Source organism: Alosa sapidissima, chromosome 11, assembly GCF_018492685.1.
Source record: "Alosa sapidissima isolate fAloSap1 chromosome 11, fAloSap1.pri, whole genome shotgun sequence".
Taxonomy (NCBI): domain Eukaryota; kingdom Metazoa; phylum Chordata; class Actinopteri; order Clupeiformes; family Clupeidae; genus Alosa; species Alosa sapidissima.
Genome location: NC_055967.1, coordinates 13514468 through 13533307, shown reverse-complemented (window position 1 = coordinate 13533307; position 18840 = coordinate 13514468). Strand labels below are relative to the sequence as shown.

The following is an 18840-nucleotide window of genomic DNA, read 5'->3' as shown; positions in this document are numbered from 1 at the left end:
TTAGATGTTATTAGATAAGCCTTTTTTGCAGTGTAATTGCAAAGGTGGGGAAAATCTGTGTGTTTTATCTGTGCACATCACAACAGAGTGGTGTTAGCTGCAGCAAACATGCCTAGACCTAGGAAGCAGGAGAGCAGCTACAAGAAAAGAGAAATATCAAAAAATTACCCCACTGTCAAGTTACTAAACTGTTTTTTTCTCACACCCCTGATACGGTTATTTTAAGAACAGCAAGCATTTAGCCATCAAATCATATATGAAAACATGGCATGGGACTCACATTTTGTCCTGGCCTGTCCCGACCCTGAGTGTGAGCCGAGGGATGACAGGAGATGGGACAGCAGCCGGAGGCACCACCTTCCCCTGCAAAGGCACAAGAGTCTGGTGAGGTACGAGACACAAGATGACTAGTAGCTGCCTACAATATACGGTATCTGTTTATAATCTAAATTGACTTGCGGTTATATGATACACACTGTAGACCTCTATAACACACCATAAATTCAAAACTATTTTCTCCAGAGCACATTACCTTTTCAAGCTTCAGTCGCTCTTTCTCCTTTTCTCTCTTTTCTTTTTCTCTCTCTTTCTCCTTCTTCTTTTCCTCCTTTTCTCTCTCCTTCTCCTTCTTCTTTTCCTCCTTTTCTCTCTCCTTCTCCTTAGCCCTTTCTCTTTCCTTGTCTTTTTCCCTCTTCTTCTTCTTCTCCTTCTTGTCTTTCTTTTTGTCCTTCTCCTTGCCTTTGCTGTCCCGATCAGACAGAATGGGTGGGAGTGGCGGCAGCACAGAGGGAACCCGTAAACAGCTGGATGGGCTGAAGAGTGACATGGGGACATCAACCTGACCAAATGGAGTGAGGGCTGCAGACAGCTTCTTGCCCTCTCTCCCCCAGTCTTTGCCCTTATCTCGCTTGTCTTTATCTTTCTTGCTCTTTTCCTTGTCCTTCTTCTTGTCTTTATGCCTTTCCTTGTCTTTCCTGAAGCTGCTTTCAGTTCCGTCTTTGGACTTTGATTTCAAGGACATCTCAGGGCCTACGAGATCCCGAATCTTGAAATGCTCTCGAAGGTCATCTTCCCTGAGAGAAAAGTCCTTCCAGGGAATTTTAGCCTCTTTAAGGAACTCCTTGCTCTTGTCTTTGTCTTTGTTTGTTGTCTTATCCCGATTCTTCTCTTTCATTTTGCCTTTGTCCCTTTCTTTGTCTTTCTCCTTTGGCTTCTCTTTCTCTTTCTTTTTTAGTTTGGTTTTTAGCTCTTTCTTTAGCTTCTTCTTCACATCAGCCGATGCCACCATCTTGTGCTTGTCCTCAAACACCTTCATCAGAGGCTCTGGTGTGGGAGGCGAGGCTGACGGGGACGACAGATATGAGTCATTCAGTGGTGATCCAGAAGGACCTCTCTGGTTTGCTTTGCGAATTACTTCATTGATGGAGTCGTCCATGGTCCACATGCTTCCCGGGACGCCACTCATTGAGAACGGCGTTGACGTGTCTCTCTCATAGCAGACATTTGTTCCCATCTTGGTCTTGGGCGTTGCTGGCTCCATGATGGTCAGTCGACTGGGGCTGGAGATGCTGTCACTCTCTGAATCAGAAGCTGAGGTGTAGGCGAAAGGGTCCGGCTCTTGTTCTGCACAAGCCCTGGCGATCACAGCATCGATGGAGTCATCAATGGTGTTGTCCGGTGGCTCTAGCTTCCTGAGGTGTGCTTCTTCAAGCTGCCTGTCTAACTCCAAGTTCTGCTGCCGCACATGAACATTTTCCTTCCCCATCCTCTCACTCAGAGTGGCTAGGGTAGTCCTCTGCAGGGGCTCGCCCTTCTCAGGAGTGTGTGCAGCTTTCTCTGAGCCAGACTTGGAACTCTTTGGACTTTTGGGACTTATAGCCTGGCCTGGCGACTTCTTTTCCTTTGAAAATGCTTTAGGTGAGCATATGGGACTCCCTGCTGAGGGCCCAACACCGGCCCCTTTAGGTGATCTTGTCCTTTGCCTACCAGGTGATGAAACGTTTGGCTTCCTGTGCTGAGCACAAGAAGCCTTGTGATCTGAGTGTCTCGGAATCATAGGCAGGGGTCTAAAGCCTGTATTTGGTAATGGTGTCTCAGGTGATGATGCTAAAGATACCATACTATCCATCATAGAGAATGGCACATGCTGGGGGTTAAGAGAACTGAGGGGCTCCCTCGGCTCCCCTGCCCACTCTGGGCTGAAGCCAGATTGAAGCCTTGGCCTCTTGCTGGCCATCATACCTATACTGGCGTCAGGACTCAACATGGGCCTCTTCAGTGGGTGATTCTCATCACTGACTGCTTCTTCTTCTCCCAGGTCCTCCTCTTCCTCATCCAAAGGAACTTGCATAGCCTCAGCTGATGTTCCCATGTCTGTCAGGACCCTTTCCTCCTCCTCTTCTGAGATGCAGAGGGAGAGAAAGAAAGACATGGGATAAAGAAATAGAATATAGAATGCTTTTTTCCAATTGTCTTCACCCCCCACCCCAACAGGTTTGACTGAAATCAGTTGAAGCCTTACCCTCCTGCAAAGAGACCAGTGGAGGCATGTAATCTGGTATGTACTCCTTCCTTTCCTCCTTATCCTGTGCTTCTGATTGTGGGAACTGCAACACATTGTTCTTACTGACAGGGAAGAGGGGGGTTTGATGGGCAAAACCAACAGGCTCCAAGTTGTGGACATAATCCTCCAATTCACTGAGACTGACGCCCAACAATCTGAAGGCTTGACCAACATCATCCAGCACAGGATCTGTCCTTCCATCTGAAAGCAAACAGCTCTTGTAGATTTGCACTCCCAGTCTACAACAGCTAATTACTGCCAAATAGTAATCCTATGGGATGTGATAAAATTATACCAATCAAAAACGTTGTGCTGTTACTGTAATATTCCAAACCTCTCGTTTGTCATTTCTACTTCTAAAAGACATGTGTGCATAAACTTAGTTATTCTTGGTCTGGTCTAGGCTACAGAGCCCAGGTAACTTCATTAGCTCTTTGGACACTCCCCTTTGTTGACATCTGATCACTACACACTGTTGAGAATCTAGCATGATGACAGTTATTCGTAATTCATTGCGTCATCTAAATATCTAATAGTTGCAGATGATGACACTGCGATATGCTATAAGACACTTCACTGAAATAGACTGCAGTAAAGTGGTGTTGGAACTCTAACCCACAAGTTTGAGTGCGACTGTACTGAGGCCTTACCACGGGAGAGTTGCTGATAGTTGTGATTAGATGTAGCCTATGTCAAAAGTTCACCTTGTTGATACTACGTTACACAAGGTCTGGGGACGTTACTCACAGAGTTCAGAATAACGGTGGCAACCTCTTGCCAGCTGCTGAATATATCGGTCTAGTACATCGGAAAGAAGATCACATGCTGTTAGCTGAACTGCGTCCCAGCCTAGAGCTTGACAGATCTGCGCCACGGACACACGCAGCAGAGAGCGGACATAACTGTCACACATTTCGTTGACTCCTTCAGAGGTTTAGTCCATGCAATTCATAGTTGAAATCATAAGCCTGATCGTCTTAATAGGTGCAACAGGGTGTTCTCGTTACATTTCTATTATGTTTAACTGTTGACATCTACATGCATGTTCCAGCTGAGGCGATTGACAGGACCGCCATCTTGTTCCCCACGACAGACACTTTCTCTTCTTCCAGCTGGCCGACCTACGAAAATGACTAGCAACTTAACGTTACCGCCACCATTTGGATTGGAGTATTAACGCATGATCCAGACAGTGTTGACATTATGGTTGACACCACATGGTTATATTGATGGAGTTAAAATTACTTAGACAAAAACCGTTATACATTGGTTAGGTTCTCCATACTACCATTAGTTCTATCTTTAAAATGGGTTGGATGGTTTTCTCATTTTGAATCAGTTGGGACAATAATTCCTCGTTTTGGAATTAAGCTAACCTTAATTCTTTGTTACCTTGTTGGACTTACTTCGCTAGCAATTGCTAGCTTTCTATGTTTGTTTCTTTTTCTTGTATTTCACTCAATGCTAGGGGCTTAAGAGATATTACTAAAAGAAAATCAATTTTTTTATTTTGTAAGGGCGAAAAAGCTAACTTTATTTTATTACAAGAAACTCATTCAACTACAGAGGACCAAAAATTCTGTGTCAGTCAATGGGGTGACAAAATTTTGTTTGATCATGGCTCTTCAAGAGCTGCATGGCGTGGCAATTCTATTTCACAAAATTCAAGCCAAAGTGGTAATGTCTAAATCAAGCAATTCTGGCCATTGGTTAGTATGCGTCTTAGACCTTAATGATCATTATAACATACTTGTCAATGTCTACGGTTTCAATAACCTAACTCAAAATAAGACAGATGATATCTGACATTTCTGCAACCATTGCACATTGTAAACTCTCTTATCCAACAGCTACTATTGTTATAGGCGGAGATTTTAACATGGTCCTTGATGAACACCTTGATAGATACCCTCCCAAACCTCAAAACCACTCCCATAACTCTATTCTATCAGAAATCTGTCGCTCTTATAATCTTTTGGATCCATGGCGACACAGATATCCAAACACCATGCAATATTCCTGGTTCAAGCCAAACCACACTGTCAAATCAAGAATTGATTTCTGGCTGGTCTCACTCTCCATGATTGACACCATTTCAGATTGCTATATTTCAGCTGCTCCACTCACAGATCACGCAGTTATTAAACTGAGTGTAACACCCTCTAATGTCAGCTATTGCAATAAGGGTTATTGGAAATTTAACTGTAGCCTGCTAAAGTCCCAAGCGTTTGATAATGGTGTGAAAGCCATCATTACACAAGTGATATCAGATTACTCCATAGCATCTTATCTTTCTAAATGGGAATTCATTAAATTTAAAATAAGAGAGTACTGTATATCCTATGGAAAAAAGATTAATAGAGACAACAAGTCATTAGAACTCAGTTTAATTAAAGAAATAAACTTGCTCTGTCAAAGTACGCCCCCTACTGATGTGGACAGACAAAGACTACAAACCTTGTCCTCTGAACTTGATAAAATCTATCTCAGAAAGGCAGAAGGAGCCTATGTAAGGTCCAGAGCAAAGTGGATAGAGGAAGGGGAGAAAAGCACATCCTATTTCTGCCAGCTAGAAAAAAGAAGGCAAGAAAAAAACTCAATAAAATCTTTACTAATAAAGGGAGAGGAGAATAAAGATCCAGTTGTGATCACAAAGGAAGTGGTTTCTTTCTACCAGAAATTGTACTCTTCTGCATATTCTTGTGCTGATGCAAACTGTTTCTTCAGTAATATCCAGCATCTTATTCCTCGTATAGATACTGATTTTGCTGAATTGTGTGACTCTGACTTTTCTGTTGAGGAACTTGATAAAGCGGTAGAAGGTTTATCCTTAAACAAATCTGCTGGAATTGATGGTCTTACTGCCAACTTTTATAAACACTTCTGGGATTCACTGAAAGGCCCTTTCCTTCTTATGTTAAAGGAAGCGACAGATATTATGACATTCCCCCCCCACCATGAAACAGGGTATAATAACCTTAATTCCCAAACATGGCAAAGACCCCAAACTGCTAGATAATTGGAGACCAATTACTTTATTAAATAATGACTATAAAATTATAACTCTTGTTTATGCTAACAGATTAAAAAAGAAAATCCACACCATTATAAGTGATTCCCAATCTGGTTTTATGAAGGGTAGATCTATCCACAATAACATTCGCTTGGTACTTGATGTACTAGACTACAAACACTTGATTGAGGATGAGGGCTTCTTGTTATTTCTTGATTTTTACAAGGCCTTTGACTCTAGTAGGTTTTGGTGATAAATTCAGAAATAGTATAGCTTCCCTATATAACAATACTAACAGCTCCATCTCCTTACCAGGGGGCACTTCACCCCGTTTTAATATCGGACGTGGAATCAAACAAGGCTGTCCTATTTCTCCCCTTCTTTTCATAATTGCAACAGAAATGCTCTCTATTCTTATAAAAAACTCAAATATTGCCCCACTTGACGTTTTAGGATTGCCAGTTGTAATTAGCCAGCTGGCAGATGACACAACTATTTTTATGAAGCATCTGGCCGAGACACCAAAAGTTTTGAAGACGATTGAGTCTTTCTCTAAAGCCTCTGGCCTGAAATTGAATTTAAATAAGTGTGAGTTAATGCCTATCCACCAGTGCAATCTAACCGAAGCCTATAACATTCCCATAAAATCTACAGTTAAATATTTAGGTATACTTATTTCTAGTGATCCAACAGAAAGGGAGAACATGAATGTGTCAAGGATAACCAAGGATTGTCAGGCTAAACTTAATTCATGGTTACTGAGAGACATTAGCTTACTGGGTAGAGTCTTTCTAACAAAAATGGAGAGTATCTCAAGGTGTATATATCCTGCTTATTCAATGGCTATTTCCAAGAGAGCCATTAAAAAAATCAATCAAATAAACATTGACTACATATGGAAGAAAAGGGTTCACTATGTTAAAAGATCAGAAATCATAAAAGACATCAGAGATGGAGGGTTGGAGGCCATCGATATTGACTCCATAAACGGAACATTAAAAATCAAGTGGTTGAAATCATTTTTAAACAACAGTACCAGCTTCTGGTACCATATCCCCCATGAAATATTCAAAAAAATAGGTGGTATAGATTTTTTCCTTAAATGTGACTTCTGTATTCATAAACTGCCCATCAAATTATCCCTCTTCCATCAGCAGGTTGCTCTATACTGGAAGATTCTGTACAATCATAATTTTACCCCTCACAACACACCTATCTGGAACAACAGATACATTACTGTAAAGAAGTCATCCTTGTTTATCAAGGACTGGCTAGAGAAGGGCATCTGGTCAGTCCTGCATTTAATTGATTCTAATGGATGTCTTTTAACATATCAAAGCTTTTGTTTGAAGTATGAGTTAACCTGCAACATTGATACATATCATTCTGTATTTGATGCCATACCTGACTCCATTTTAGGCCTAATAAGAGGAATAATTTCAGATCCCAATATTTGTCCTTCCCTACCACAGCTCTTTGTTGAAGGTTGTGACTTTAAGAGTTTTAGATGCTCCAACAAATGTCTTAGAAACCTATTTATCAACCGGTCTTACCCCTTATTAACATATAGAAATTCTATTTTAAAAGTTTTTCCAAAGAATCGTATACAGCTTTTGCGAACTACTGTAAATACATGAGATATCCCATAATGCCTAAGGCCAAAGAGCTACATTTCAAAACTTTGAATGGAATATACCCCTCCAACGATTTAATCCAAAGGCGCTTTGGGATTGAAACTGATAATTGTGTATTTTGTAATGGGCTGGAAACCGCTGAGCATCTGTTTGTCGAATGTGTTTATGTTAAAACCTTGTGGCTTGACCTTCATAACTGGCTCAGTCCTAAATGTTTTATGTTAGATAACTTTGACTTGAAGGACATTATATATGGACTCTTTACTGTGAATGATAACGATGATCTCTTAGTCAATGTGATTGTTATTCTCTGTAAATTTTTTATACATAAATGTAAATACTCAAAGGTCAAGCCCACTTTTAGTGGGTTTTACAATGATTTCCTTTATTATACAAAAGCCCTTAAAGCTATGAAGTCTAAGAAAGCGGCTTGGCCAAAATGGACAATGTTAGTATGTTTTTAGGGGTTACTGGAGATGCTGAATCCATATCTGACATTTTCAAGATTCAAAATCACTATTTAAACTTGGTTTGGTCACATTTTACTCTCATTAAGCTGAGTTTTTTTGGTACAATTTAGACAGATTTTTGGGGAGGATAGGGCTGTAGCGATATACAGTAGGGCTGTAACGATACACCAACCTAACAATTCGATTCGTATCACGATTTTTGACCCACGGTTTGATACGAACCTCGATTTTTCTTTATTTGGAGGGGGGGGGGCTAGCCATTTCAATAGCCTACCTTAGAACACCAGAGGATTACAATAATATATCTGTATTATTTTATATCCTGATATAAAAAGAGAGAATACTGAATGTCTGATATTTATGACAGCACACTTTATGCAGATTAGCCTATAGCTTAGGCCTACTATTTCTATTACAACTCTACCACATTCAGCTGTCTGGTTAAAGCCTGGAAATATTGTAAACAAAGTAGCATAGTTGGCTAGTCTACTGATTGGACTGTTCAGTTTCCTCATGTGTGTTTAAGGTAATACTGTTCTCCTTGGGACAAGCCTTTTGGGAAACATTGGTATTGAGATGATCATTCAGTTCTCCTAGAATCCCCAGCGCGAAACATCGTGGGAATCTCAAGCACAGTCCAGCACGCTGGCGTTGCACAGCTCCCCCAACAAGCCATTGCCATCCTCGGCGCGGGCGTTCCCACATTCAGTCCAGCAATTAGTCTCTGACACTGCCACACAGCAGGTGGGGTGCACACACCGCAAGAGCACTACTCACCCTGGGGAACCACAACCACCAGCGGCCCAATGCGGGGCGTGCTAGCAGTCACCTGGTCTGTCACCTCTCGTCCCCAGCTCCCTTCAGAGAACGCCCTCAGGTCGCACTTTCGCACTGTGCACCACCGCAACGTTCCTCCAACTCCTGGCGGGGCCTAGCCTCCACTGCCACAGACTCCCCGGCACTGAGCACCGTAACTGGCACTGCACCTCCGATGCTCCACTCCGTCGTCTCGCCAGTTCCATCGCAGCGGGACCACGCTGCGCAATCAGGCTACAGCTACCGACGTTGGCGTCCCTCCTCTACTGCCTTGTCGCAGAGCCGCCACGATCGCGCCAAGGCCTAGACCTTCTCTCTGGCTCGTGCCATCGGATTTCACACAACAAACTTTTTTTCCCCCTTATTTTTCTAAAGAGCAACGGCGAACAGGCCGACTCGAACAGGCTCCGCCAACCGTCCGTCCTCAAGGCACCATCTCCTTGCCGCTCCACCTCTGCTCTGCTCCGCAGCCAGGGCCACCGCCAACTCCGACCTAAAGCTGCCTGGCGGGGCCAGGGGCTCAAGGTCTTCTCTCGGTGAAGTCAGCGCCCAGGCTGGCGTCACTACCTTATTTTCCAAGGCCGCTCTCCCAGTCGCGTGAAGTCCTTCTCCGCTGTGGCCACTGCATCAAAACCCTCTTCAGGCAAGCATTTCTCCCGTAAACAGGCCCAAGCGACGGCTAGTCTCCTCCTGCGGCTTCTACTGAAGGCCTCTGTAAGCTTCTTAGTACCCCTTACAAGGGTTCTCTTCGAATCCTTTTGCTTGGGCCTCCACCTAGCGGTGAGCATGGACAGATTATGAACTTTCAGGCCCCTGGGCCCAGATGTATTAAGGGCCCCCCACTAATTGTCGCATATGTGGAAGGAAGGTTTGGGGGTCCTTCCTCAGAAATGTTTTAATTTGTTTGATGTGGGGGGGGGGGGGGGGGGGGGGGGGGGTAAAGAGTGCAGTAGAAGAGGGGTTTAGTAGATTAAGTGGCAAGGGCTGCATACAAAAGGTGGGGGAGGATTGGGATTGGGTGGGGGGCACCAACAAGGAGCACCCAAGAGCAACAGGGGCAAGGAAAAACTCCCTTACCAAGGAAGAAACCTTGGGCAGATCCACGGCTCAAGGGGCTAACCCAACTGCCAGGGGTCTTGGTGTGTGTGTTGGGGGGATGACAGGGGAGATGGGATAGTGTGCTGTGTATGTGGGGAGAGGGCAGTGTGCAATATGTGTGTTGGGGAAGCTTCCTCATGAGACAATGTGCTGTGTATGGGGGGGGGGGGGGGGGCAGTGTGCTGTAAGTATGTTGGGGATGTGTGTTGGAGAAGCTTCCTGATGAAATAATGTGCTGTGTATGTGTGTGTGTGGGGGGGGGGGGGGGTAGGGACTTACTATTGCAAGCAGAGTACTGTATGTATGATGTATGTGAGTGATGACAGTGAAGATGTGTGTGTGGGCGGGAGGGGAGTGGAGCAGTGACTGTGTGTGTGTGTGTGTGTGTGTAGTGTGTGTGTGGGCAGTGTGCTGTAAGTATGTTGGGGATGTGTGTTGGAGAAGCTTCCTGATGAAATAATGTGCTGTGTATGTGGGGGGGGGGGGGGCAGGGACTTACTATTGCAAGCAGAGTACTGTATGTATGATGTATGTGAGTGATGACAGTGAAGATGTGTGTGTGGGCGGGAGGGGAGTGGAGCAGTGACTGTGTGTGTGTGTGTGTGTGTGGGCAGTGTGCTGTAAGTATGTTGGGGATGTGTGTTGGAGAAGCTTCCTGATGAAATAATGTGCTGTGTATGTAGGGGGGGGGGGGGGGGGGCAGGGACTTACTATTGCAAGCAGAGTACTGTATGTATGATGTATGTGAGTGATGACAGTGAAGATGTGTGTGTGGGCGGGAGGGGAGTGGAGCAGTGACTGTGTGTGTGTGTGTGTGTAGTGTGTGTGTGGGCAGTGTGCTGTAAGTATGTTGGGGATGTGTGTTGGAGAAGCTTCCTGATGAAATAATGTGCTGTGTATGTAGGGGGGGGGGGGGGGGCAGGGACTTACTATTGCAAGCAGAGTACTGTATGTATGATGTATGTGAGTGATGACAGTGAAGATGTGTGTGTGGGCGGGAGGGGAGTGGAGCAGTGACTGTGTGTGTGTGTGTGTAGTGTGTAGGTGGGGGCAGTGTGCTGTAAGTATGTAGAGGATGTGTGTTGGAGAAGATCCTGAAGACAATGTGCTGTGTATGTAGGGGGGGGGGGGGGGGGGGGGCAGTGTGCAGCAAGTATGTAGAGGAGGTTTACTGTAGCAAGCAGTGTGTTGTATGTATGTGAAGTGATGACAGTGATGATGTAAGTGTGTGTGTTGGGGGTGGGGGTTGGGGGGGGGCAGAAAGGCTAGGCAATCAAGGACATGGGTAGATGGAGGAGAAATCAAAAATAATAAATAAAAAGTTCTATGGAGATGTGCAAAAGTTGGAGAAAGTCAGATATGTGTGTGTGTGTGTGTGTGTGTGTGTGTGTGTGTGTGTGTGTGTGTGTGTTTTGACGTGTGATGAAATAAGAAAATAAATAAAAGGTCTGGGATGGAGGGATGTAAAAGTGCTAAAAGTCTTGTAGGTGTGTGTGTGTGTGTGTGTGTGTGTGGGGGGGGGGGGGTCATGAGTGCTGAGTAGTGAATGAGTGCAAAGTCAGTATAGTGTGCGTTCAGAGTTGGGTAATGTTTGAGAGTGCTGAGGAGTGAATGTGTGCAAAGTCAGTATAGTGTGAGTTCAGAGTTCGGATGGCCTGGGAATAAAAACTTCTCCTGAGTCTCTCAGTTCTGGCTTTGTGACTACATAGGCGTCTTCTTGATTTCAGCGGTAGGAATAATCCATTGTTAGGATGAGAAGAGTCCTTCAGAATCTTTTGGGCTCTTAGGAGTACTCTTCTGGAATAGATATCTTGTAGAGCAGGGAGTTGAGTTCTTATAGTACGTTCAGCTGAGCGCACTACTCTCTGCAGAGTACTACAATCTCTAACTGTGGAGTTCCCATACCAGGTGATGATGCTACCAGTTAGAACACTCTCAACCGCTGAAGTGTAGAAGGCCTTCATGATGGATGTAGAAACTTTGAATTTCCTTAGCTGACGAAGGAAGTAGAGTCGTTGTCTGGACTTTTTCTACTGGACAATACTAAATTCAACCAGATTCATAGCCTACATCCTGATGTGTATATATTGAGGCAATGATTTCATGCAAAGGCTTGGGCTTCAGGGCCCCCTGACCCCTTGGGCCGGGCCCGGTAGGCCCGTGCAGTAATTCATCCCTGGCGGTGAGGTCTCCCAATCCCGGCTCCTCCAGCACTGAAGACACTGTCTCCTACAGAACGCAACTTGCTCCTCCATGGAAAATGTGCCCATCTACAGTACAGGTGCTGCTTTGGAAAGCAGCAGACCGTCCTGATCCACCGGCTGTGGATATCACCGCATTTGGAGGGAGTTAGAAGACAGGTACTGTATGAAGAAAGGAGAGGAACTTGCCCACCCTCGATTCAAGTCCTGTTGCTCCTCCTGATTTGTTAGATGTTATCAGCTGTAACTGCAAAGCTGGATTAAAACTGTATATACATGTATCTGGAAAGTGCAGCTGTGCAGCTGCAGGCCTGGCCTGTACTAATTATTGTTTCTGCAAAGGCAGTGATGTTACATGTGGCAATATATAGGGACAGGGATGAAGAGTCTGGAGAAGATGGCGACAGGACAACGGATGAGGACAGTGAGGAGTAGTAGAGGCTAGTTCTTCCCTTTGTTACTCAATTGTGAGTCACAGCAGAGGGCCAGTGAATAGCTATTTCCAAAATTATTGTGGAATTCAGAAATAACTTGAGGATCCAAATTATTCCTAAACACTGAACATTTTTATCGTCCAAAAATCCGTCTAAATAGCCCCCAAAAACTCAGCAAAATCAGCTTAATGAGAGTAAAAACGTGACCAAACCAAGTTTAAATAGTGATTTTGAATATTGAAAATGTCAGATATGGACTCAGCATCTCCAGTAACCCCTAAAAACATACTAACATTGTCCATTTTGGCCAAGCAGCTCTTATAATATGATCTAAGTATAATAAATGTAATAATAAATAGTAAATAATAAAATGAGCGTACTATTTAATAAAACTTGCGCACAATTTACTAAATTGAGAACACAATTTACTAAGAATCCAGAATAATGCATGGAAGAATGCATACCTGAAGCCGGGGAAATGCGGGGGAGATGCGAATGGGATGGCTTCTGAAGTAGCATCGCAAATGAGAGAAAATTTAGAAAATTCCACAGACAGGGGGTGCTCTTGAACCCTCTCATCGTCTCTGAAAGCATAACCGTGGCTCAACAGGTAGATCTATAGTAAGGCTAAACTAATTTTTCAGGCATCTGACCAACCGGGTTGACACTTCAGCGTGAGAAATCGGGGGTGTGGCGTGTGAGTGTGTGAAACTAATCAAATGCGTGTGTCTCACGGCCAATGCGTGAGAGTTGGCAGCTATGTGGTCACCCTATAGTTCTGCTACATTATAGCACACATGTAGCCGTTACTTCCCCTTTTAAACACAAATTATGACTATCCACTGGTCTTGTATTTCTGCACAGAACCACATGAAGTGGAACAAATAGGAGTCGAAAAAAGTGTTTTAGCCTACATTCAGAATCAAGAAATAGACATCTGGCAGTATTTTTCAGCTGTGTGTGTCAAGTGCTCCTTTTGTGAGACAGAAGGCAAAACTGAATATCCCTCCTGCATATCCTGTGGGCTTTTGCGGGCGAGAGCGGGACTAAAAATGACACATTATTGCGGGCGAGAGCGGGACTAAAAATGACACATTATTGCGGGAGCAGGACAGATGTTGCAGGAGCAGAACTGAAAAATCTGTCCCGCACAGACCTCTACTTTCTGGCTCACTCTTTCACCGTCTCCTCTTCTTTCCCTGCTTTTTTCAGAGGCAAGTCTGCCTTTCCTCTCTGTAACCTATTTAGATGGTTTCTCCTGTACTTTAAAAAAAAAAAAAATAGCTTAAGTTTGTGGCCTAGTTTTTGATGAAAGCATATGCTACGCTGGATTTAGACTCAGGTTAATGAAAAATGTAGGTAATCTATCCATGAATACATTTAAGCATAGTAAATTAAATACGGCATTCCCAAATCTTTTAAAAATGTAGGTTAGGCTTAACACCTTCTCTCCTTCTCTTTGCGTGTGACCTCACCTTACCTTTCCAAGAGTTAGTTTGTTACAATCTGTCACTGATATTGATATGTGAGTACATTTTACATCTTTGCATATCTTTGCATATCTTTCTCGCTGAGGTTTCGTCGCTGATGAAGCAGATAGTGTTAATTTTGTCACCTATTTTTAATTTAGTCTTAGTCTTGTGACGAAATTTCCTTTTTAGTCTTTGTCATATTTAGTCATTCAAATATCATTTTTGTTAGTCAAGTTTTAGTCGACTAAAAGTCTCGTCATTTTAGTCTAGTTTTAGTCAAAAGAAAACTAAAGGTATCTTAGTCAGTTTTTGTCAACACATTTTAGTCTTTATTTTATAACAAATTATTTCTGATTACCATTTGAGTCAAATAGTGTTTCACACATCTCAATTTTCCAACAATATTGTGTGTCCACAGGGCTACTCGTCTGTTATAATTACTCATTCTGATTTTTTGTCAGTCAGTATGTTTACATGCATAGGTAAGTCGATCTACAGTTATAGCTCGGCTGGGATTTGACCATAGACAGTAAAAGATTTGACTGGACCACTGTCATATTCGTAGACCAGTGTTTCTCAAAGTGTGGTCCGGGGATCACTGGTGGTCCGCAAGCTATCCCAAGTAGTCCGCGAGCAGACGTGGTAAAATATAATATAGATGAGTTGTTTGCAATATTGAACCAACTTGTATGTAAAAACAGTTCTGGAACACTGTCTATGTAAGATATGCCAGTTTAAATCATACAGTATGAATCCACACAATAAGCAAAGTGCAAAGACAATAAGCAAGGTGGTTCAGTGAGTAGGCCTATTGTGTAGACTAATTATAGGCTACTGTTGAAGTAGGTCTAATCTTTTTTTTTTTTTTAGCTAGGGTTAGTTGTAAGTGGTCCTGAAACTGAAAAAGTTTGAGAAACACTGTCATAGGCCAAAGTATTAATGTTTTACTCGCCTCGCTAGATGGCGATATGCGCCCAAACACAACACATTCCCCAAACAGACTCTCCATCTTAGCCATAGCTAACTTGCTAGCGAACTTTCCATATTAGCTTACTTGCTAGCAAACTTTGCATCATCAGTCTAACTAGTTAAATAGTTGACATTACATGATGAACATTTTCGTATGGACATTCTGGGGGATGTTAATTTATATGAGAGAAGCTTCAACTTCTGGGTATGTAGCATTGTGGCATAAAGCTTAGGTAGTTAGCTTGCTAACTCTGGCAGAAATCTCCAGTGTTCTTGTTCCATGTAGTTTTGTGTTGCAGCCACAGGGTTGCAGCAACAGCACGTAGACTAGCCTACAGGAAAGCTGTTGCGTATGAACTCATTCGGAATATTTTGAAAACATAACAGCTAGATATTCTGTCTTCTCATTTTGTAGACGAAAATGAAGAGAGATTTTATCTTAGTTTTTATTTCATGCAAAACATTTTAGTCTCGTCTTTTTTCGTCAACAATAATGCATCTTAAGATAGGCTTAGTCAGTGTTTCAGGACATTACTGCCGTCTCGTCATCGTCTTGTCTTAGTCATGAAAAAAAAGGTCGTTGACGAACATATTTCCTCTCAGATCCCACAAGAGAATCAAACACGGTCTTGCGAGCAAGAGGAAAGGCAAAGAATATCGGGAGAAGTTTAAGGAGCAGGAGAGATGGGTGTCATCGACTTCAGCCTTGCCGGGGAAGAAGACGACTGCTGCCGACTCTCTTTCTATACCTCTCTCTATTTTTCTCGCTTTTCTGTCTTGCTTCTTCAGCAGCCGGACCGCCAGGGCTCCTTAATGGACGGCTCTTTCTATGAGCACCGGCCAGAGAAGAGGTCCTGGCCCCTCGCCTTCCCCAATTTTCTGGCGGAGGTTCAGAAATCTTGGGGAAAGCCGTATTCAGCCCGGTCCCCGGTACAGGGCTTCGGTCCTTTCTCTGCCCTAGATGGGGCAGAGGACCAGGGGCTGGCTCACCAGGTGGAGGAGACGCTGGCGGCGTATCTTTGCCCCCAGGGAGCATCGGCCCGGGGACCGCTGGCACTGCCATCCAAGCCCTGTCGGGTTACATATGCCTGTGTAGGGCAGGCTTGCCGGGCCCTCAACACAGCAGCGGTTCTCCAGGTATACGCTGGGGAGAGCATGAGGTTGGCCACCGAAGTGGAGGAGCCTTCGGCCCCAACCCTGGAGTGGCGGAAGGCCCTGGACCTCTCGCTGCGAGCGTCGAGGTGTGCTGCTCTGGCGCAGGGCAGGGCAATGGGCCATTTGGTGGTGCTGGTGCGCCACATGTGGCTTACGCTGTCACAGCTGCCGGACAGGGAGAAGATCACCTTACTTGATGCGCCTCCGACCCCCTCGGGGTTGTTCGGGCCGACGATGACCAGCATGAGGGAGCGTTTTGAGGCAACCCAGAAAAGTGCGGAGGCGCTGAAGAGCTTTCTGCCTCGGCGAGAAGGGATCTCCCGCCCCACCGCACAGGCGCCGACAATGGCCACACACCATGTGCGGGCAAGACGCAAGCGTGCGCCACACCCACAGCGGCAGCAACAGCAGCAGCAGAAGCAGAGGCCGCCTGGGCAACAGAGGGGCATCTACCCGCCGCGGCAGGACGGGCAGTCAAGGCGAGGCTGGAAGCGGGGCAGGGAGCGGTCTGCTTCACGCCCAGCCCCCACCGGCCAGCCTCAGGCGAGCTGACTGTTGGGATGGTCACGGGAGGTTGGCGAGCCGTTCCCCAAGTGCGCCAGGGTTCTCCAAAGTGACAGTTCATGCGCAGTTGCGCTGTTTTGTTCACAAGCACTTGTTAATAAAAAAATAAGAAAAATCATCAATCAATAATCATGATGAGGCACGGCCAAGCCCGCTCTGGATGTGGATGCCCCGCCTGGAGTGGGTCGGCCTGGGTTAAGCCCGCGGCCGCTGTGTCTGGCGAACCACATTGCGGATTGGCGGAAGTGCACAAACTCCCAATGGGTTCTCCATACAATGGAGCACAGGTACGAACTACAGTTTGCCCGTGCTCCTCCCGTCTTCACGGGTGTCAGGCGGATAAGGGTCTCGCCCATACGCGCCCTGGCGTGGGGGATTGGATGGTCACGATAGACTTGAAAGACGCATATTTTCATGTTCCGATTCATCCTCGCCACAGAAAATACCTGCGCTTTGCGTTCGAGGACGAGGTGTGGGAGTTTTCGGTTTTATGTTTTAGGCTGGCTCTAGCGCCCCGCACCTTCACCAAGGTTGTTCGGGAAGCCTTAGCCCCTCTCAGGAGGCGAGGTATTCGCATATTGAATTATTTGGACGACTGGGTCTTACTGGCAGACTCCAGGGCCCTTTTTGGAACTGCATGTAGTCGAGACGCTTGGCCATCTCGAACGGCTAGTTTCCAGGTGAATTGGGCAAAGAGCCGACTCGTGCCTGCGCAGGTAATCCCCTAGGACTGGAGTTCGATGCGGTGGGCATGACAGTGACATTGTCTCAGGCACGTCGGGCAGGCCTTCAGCACTGCATCAGCGTTTTTCGCTGAGACGCTATGGTCACCGTGCGCCAATGTCAGCGCCTTCTGGGGCTAATGGCGACGGCTTCGCATGCGGTTCCCCTTCGCCTCCTGCCTGCGGGATCTCCAAGTATGGTGTTCAGCGCTCCGCGCTCATCCTGTCAGGGACAGGCACAAGCGCGTTCGAATGGATCGGACATGCTGGAGAGCTCTTGCTTATTGGCGTACCCCCGAGAACCTCTCAGTCGGAGCCCCGCTGGGGAGAGTAGCCCACCGGCAAGTGGTGACTACGGATGCCAGCCTCCTTGGCTGGGGAGGAGTGTGCGACGGGCGATCGATCAGGGGGACATGGAACAGGCAGCTACAGCGTTTGCACATAAATGCTCTGGAGCTCTTGACGGTGTACCTTGCGCTCAAGCATTTTCGCCCACTTATAGCAGGGCGTCATGTGTTGGTGAGGTCGGACAACACTGCGACGGTGGCATACATCAATCGCCAGGGGGGCATTAGTTCGCCGCAGCTATGTCACCTAGTGAAGAGATTGCTACTGTGGGCGAGGTGTCATCTCCTCTCAGTCCGCGCAGTTCATGTGACGGGCAAGCAGAACGGGGCGGCGGATATGCTGTCGAGAGGCCCTTTGTCGCATCGAGAGTGGCGCCTCCATCCGCAAGTAGTGGAGGGGATGTGGCAGCGCTTTAGGAGGGCGCAGGTCGATCTGCCACTGCCCGAAGTGGTTTGCACTGACGGAGAGCGATGCTCCGCTGGGGGTAGACGCTCTGGCCCACGAATACCGGCGGTCTTAGAGAGGGTGAGGAGAGGCAGACACGAGACTATCCTGATAGCCCCTCATTGGCCAGATCAGATATGGTTTCCGGAGCTAATGGCTCTACTGCACGGCGAGCCGTGGAAGCTCCCGGCCCTCAAAGATATGTTGTCCCAGCCGGACATGGCGATTTGGCACCCGGAGCCGGAGAGATGGCAGCTGGCGGCTTGACCCCTGAGAGGCTGAGGCTACTTAGCGCAGGGTTGCCACTCTCGGTGGTGAAAACCATACAGAGTGCCAGAGCCTTGTCAACCGGCTCACTATATTCCCTAAAATGGAAAGTGTTTGTGGACTGGTGTTGGGAGAGAGCACTCGATGCCTTTACATGCCCAATCGAGGAGATTCTGGTGTTCCTGCAGCATCTTTTTGACCTGGGGCGTGCCCCGTCCACGCTAAAAGTTTACTTGGCAGTCATATCGGCTTGTCATATGGGTTGGGCGGGGATGTCGCCTGGGGATCACCCCCTCGTGTCGCGATTTCTCAGAGGGGCACAGGCATCAGACCTCCACGCTCGGTCACAGTTCCACCTTGGGACCTGGCCTTGGTGCTGAAGGCTCTGGCGGGAGCGCTGTTTTAGCCAATGGCGCAGACCGAACTGAAATGGCTGTCCTATAAGACGGCGCTATTGCTCGCGCTGACCTCGGTGAAGCGAGTGGGTGACCTCACAGCATTATCGGTTAACCCAGCCTGCATGCAATTCGCAGTGGATGACTCGAAAGTCTTCCACCCTAATCCCTTTTATCAGCCAAAGATTCTGTCTTCCTCGGCGAGCTCGAGGGTGATCGAGCTGCCCGCTTTTGGCCCAGAGGCCCAGCAGGAAGAGCCATGGCTTTGTAGCCTG

At 46.2% G+C, this 18840-nt stretch overlaps 1 protein-coding gene across 4 annotated transcripts in view; it reads right to left on the bottom strand.

The window, feature by feature from the left end:
• Positions 1-18840, bottom strand: part of LOC121724564 (transcription initiation factor TFIID subunit 3-like) — a 33773-nt gene that overhangs the window by 4345 nt on the left and 10588 nt on the right. For 2 of the 4 annotated variants that reach the window (XM_042111227.1, XM_042111228.1), the window contains 3 exons: positions 2522-2764; positions 533-2400; positions 281-363 (listed from right to left, as the gene is read on the bottom strand). In XM_042111227.1, coding sequence (XP_041967161.1) covers positions 281-363; positions 533-2400; positions 2522-2764 — 2194 coding nt within the window. The other 2 variants (XM_042111226.1, XM_042111229.1) reach the window with 2 other exon arrangements.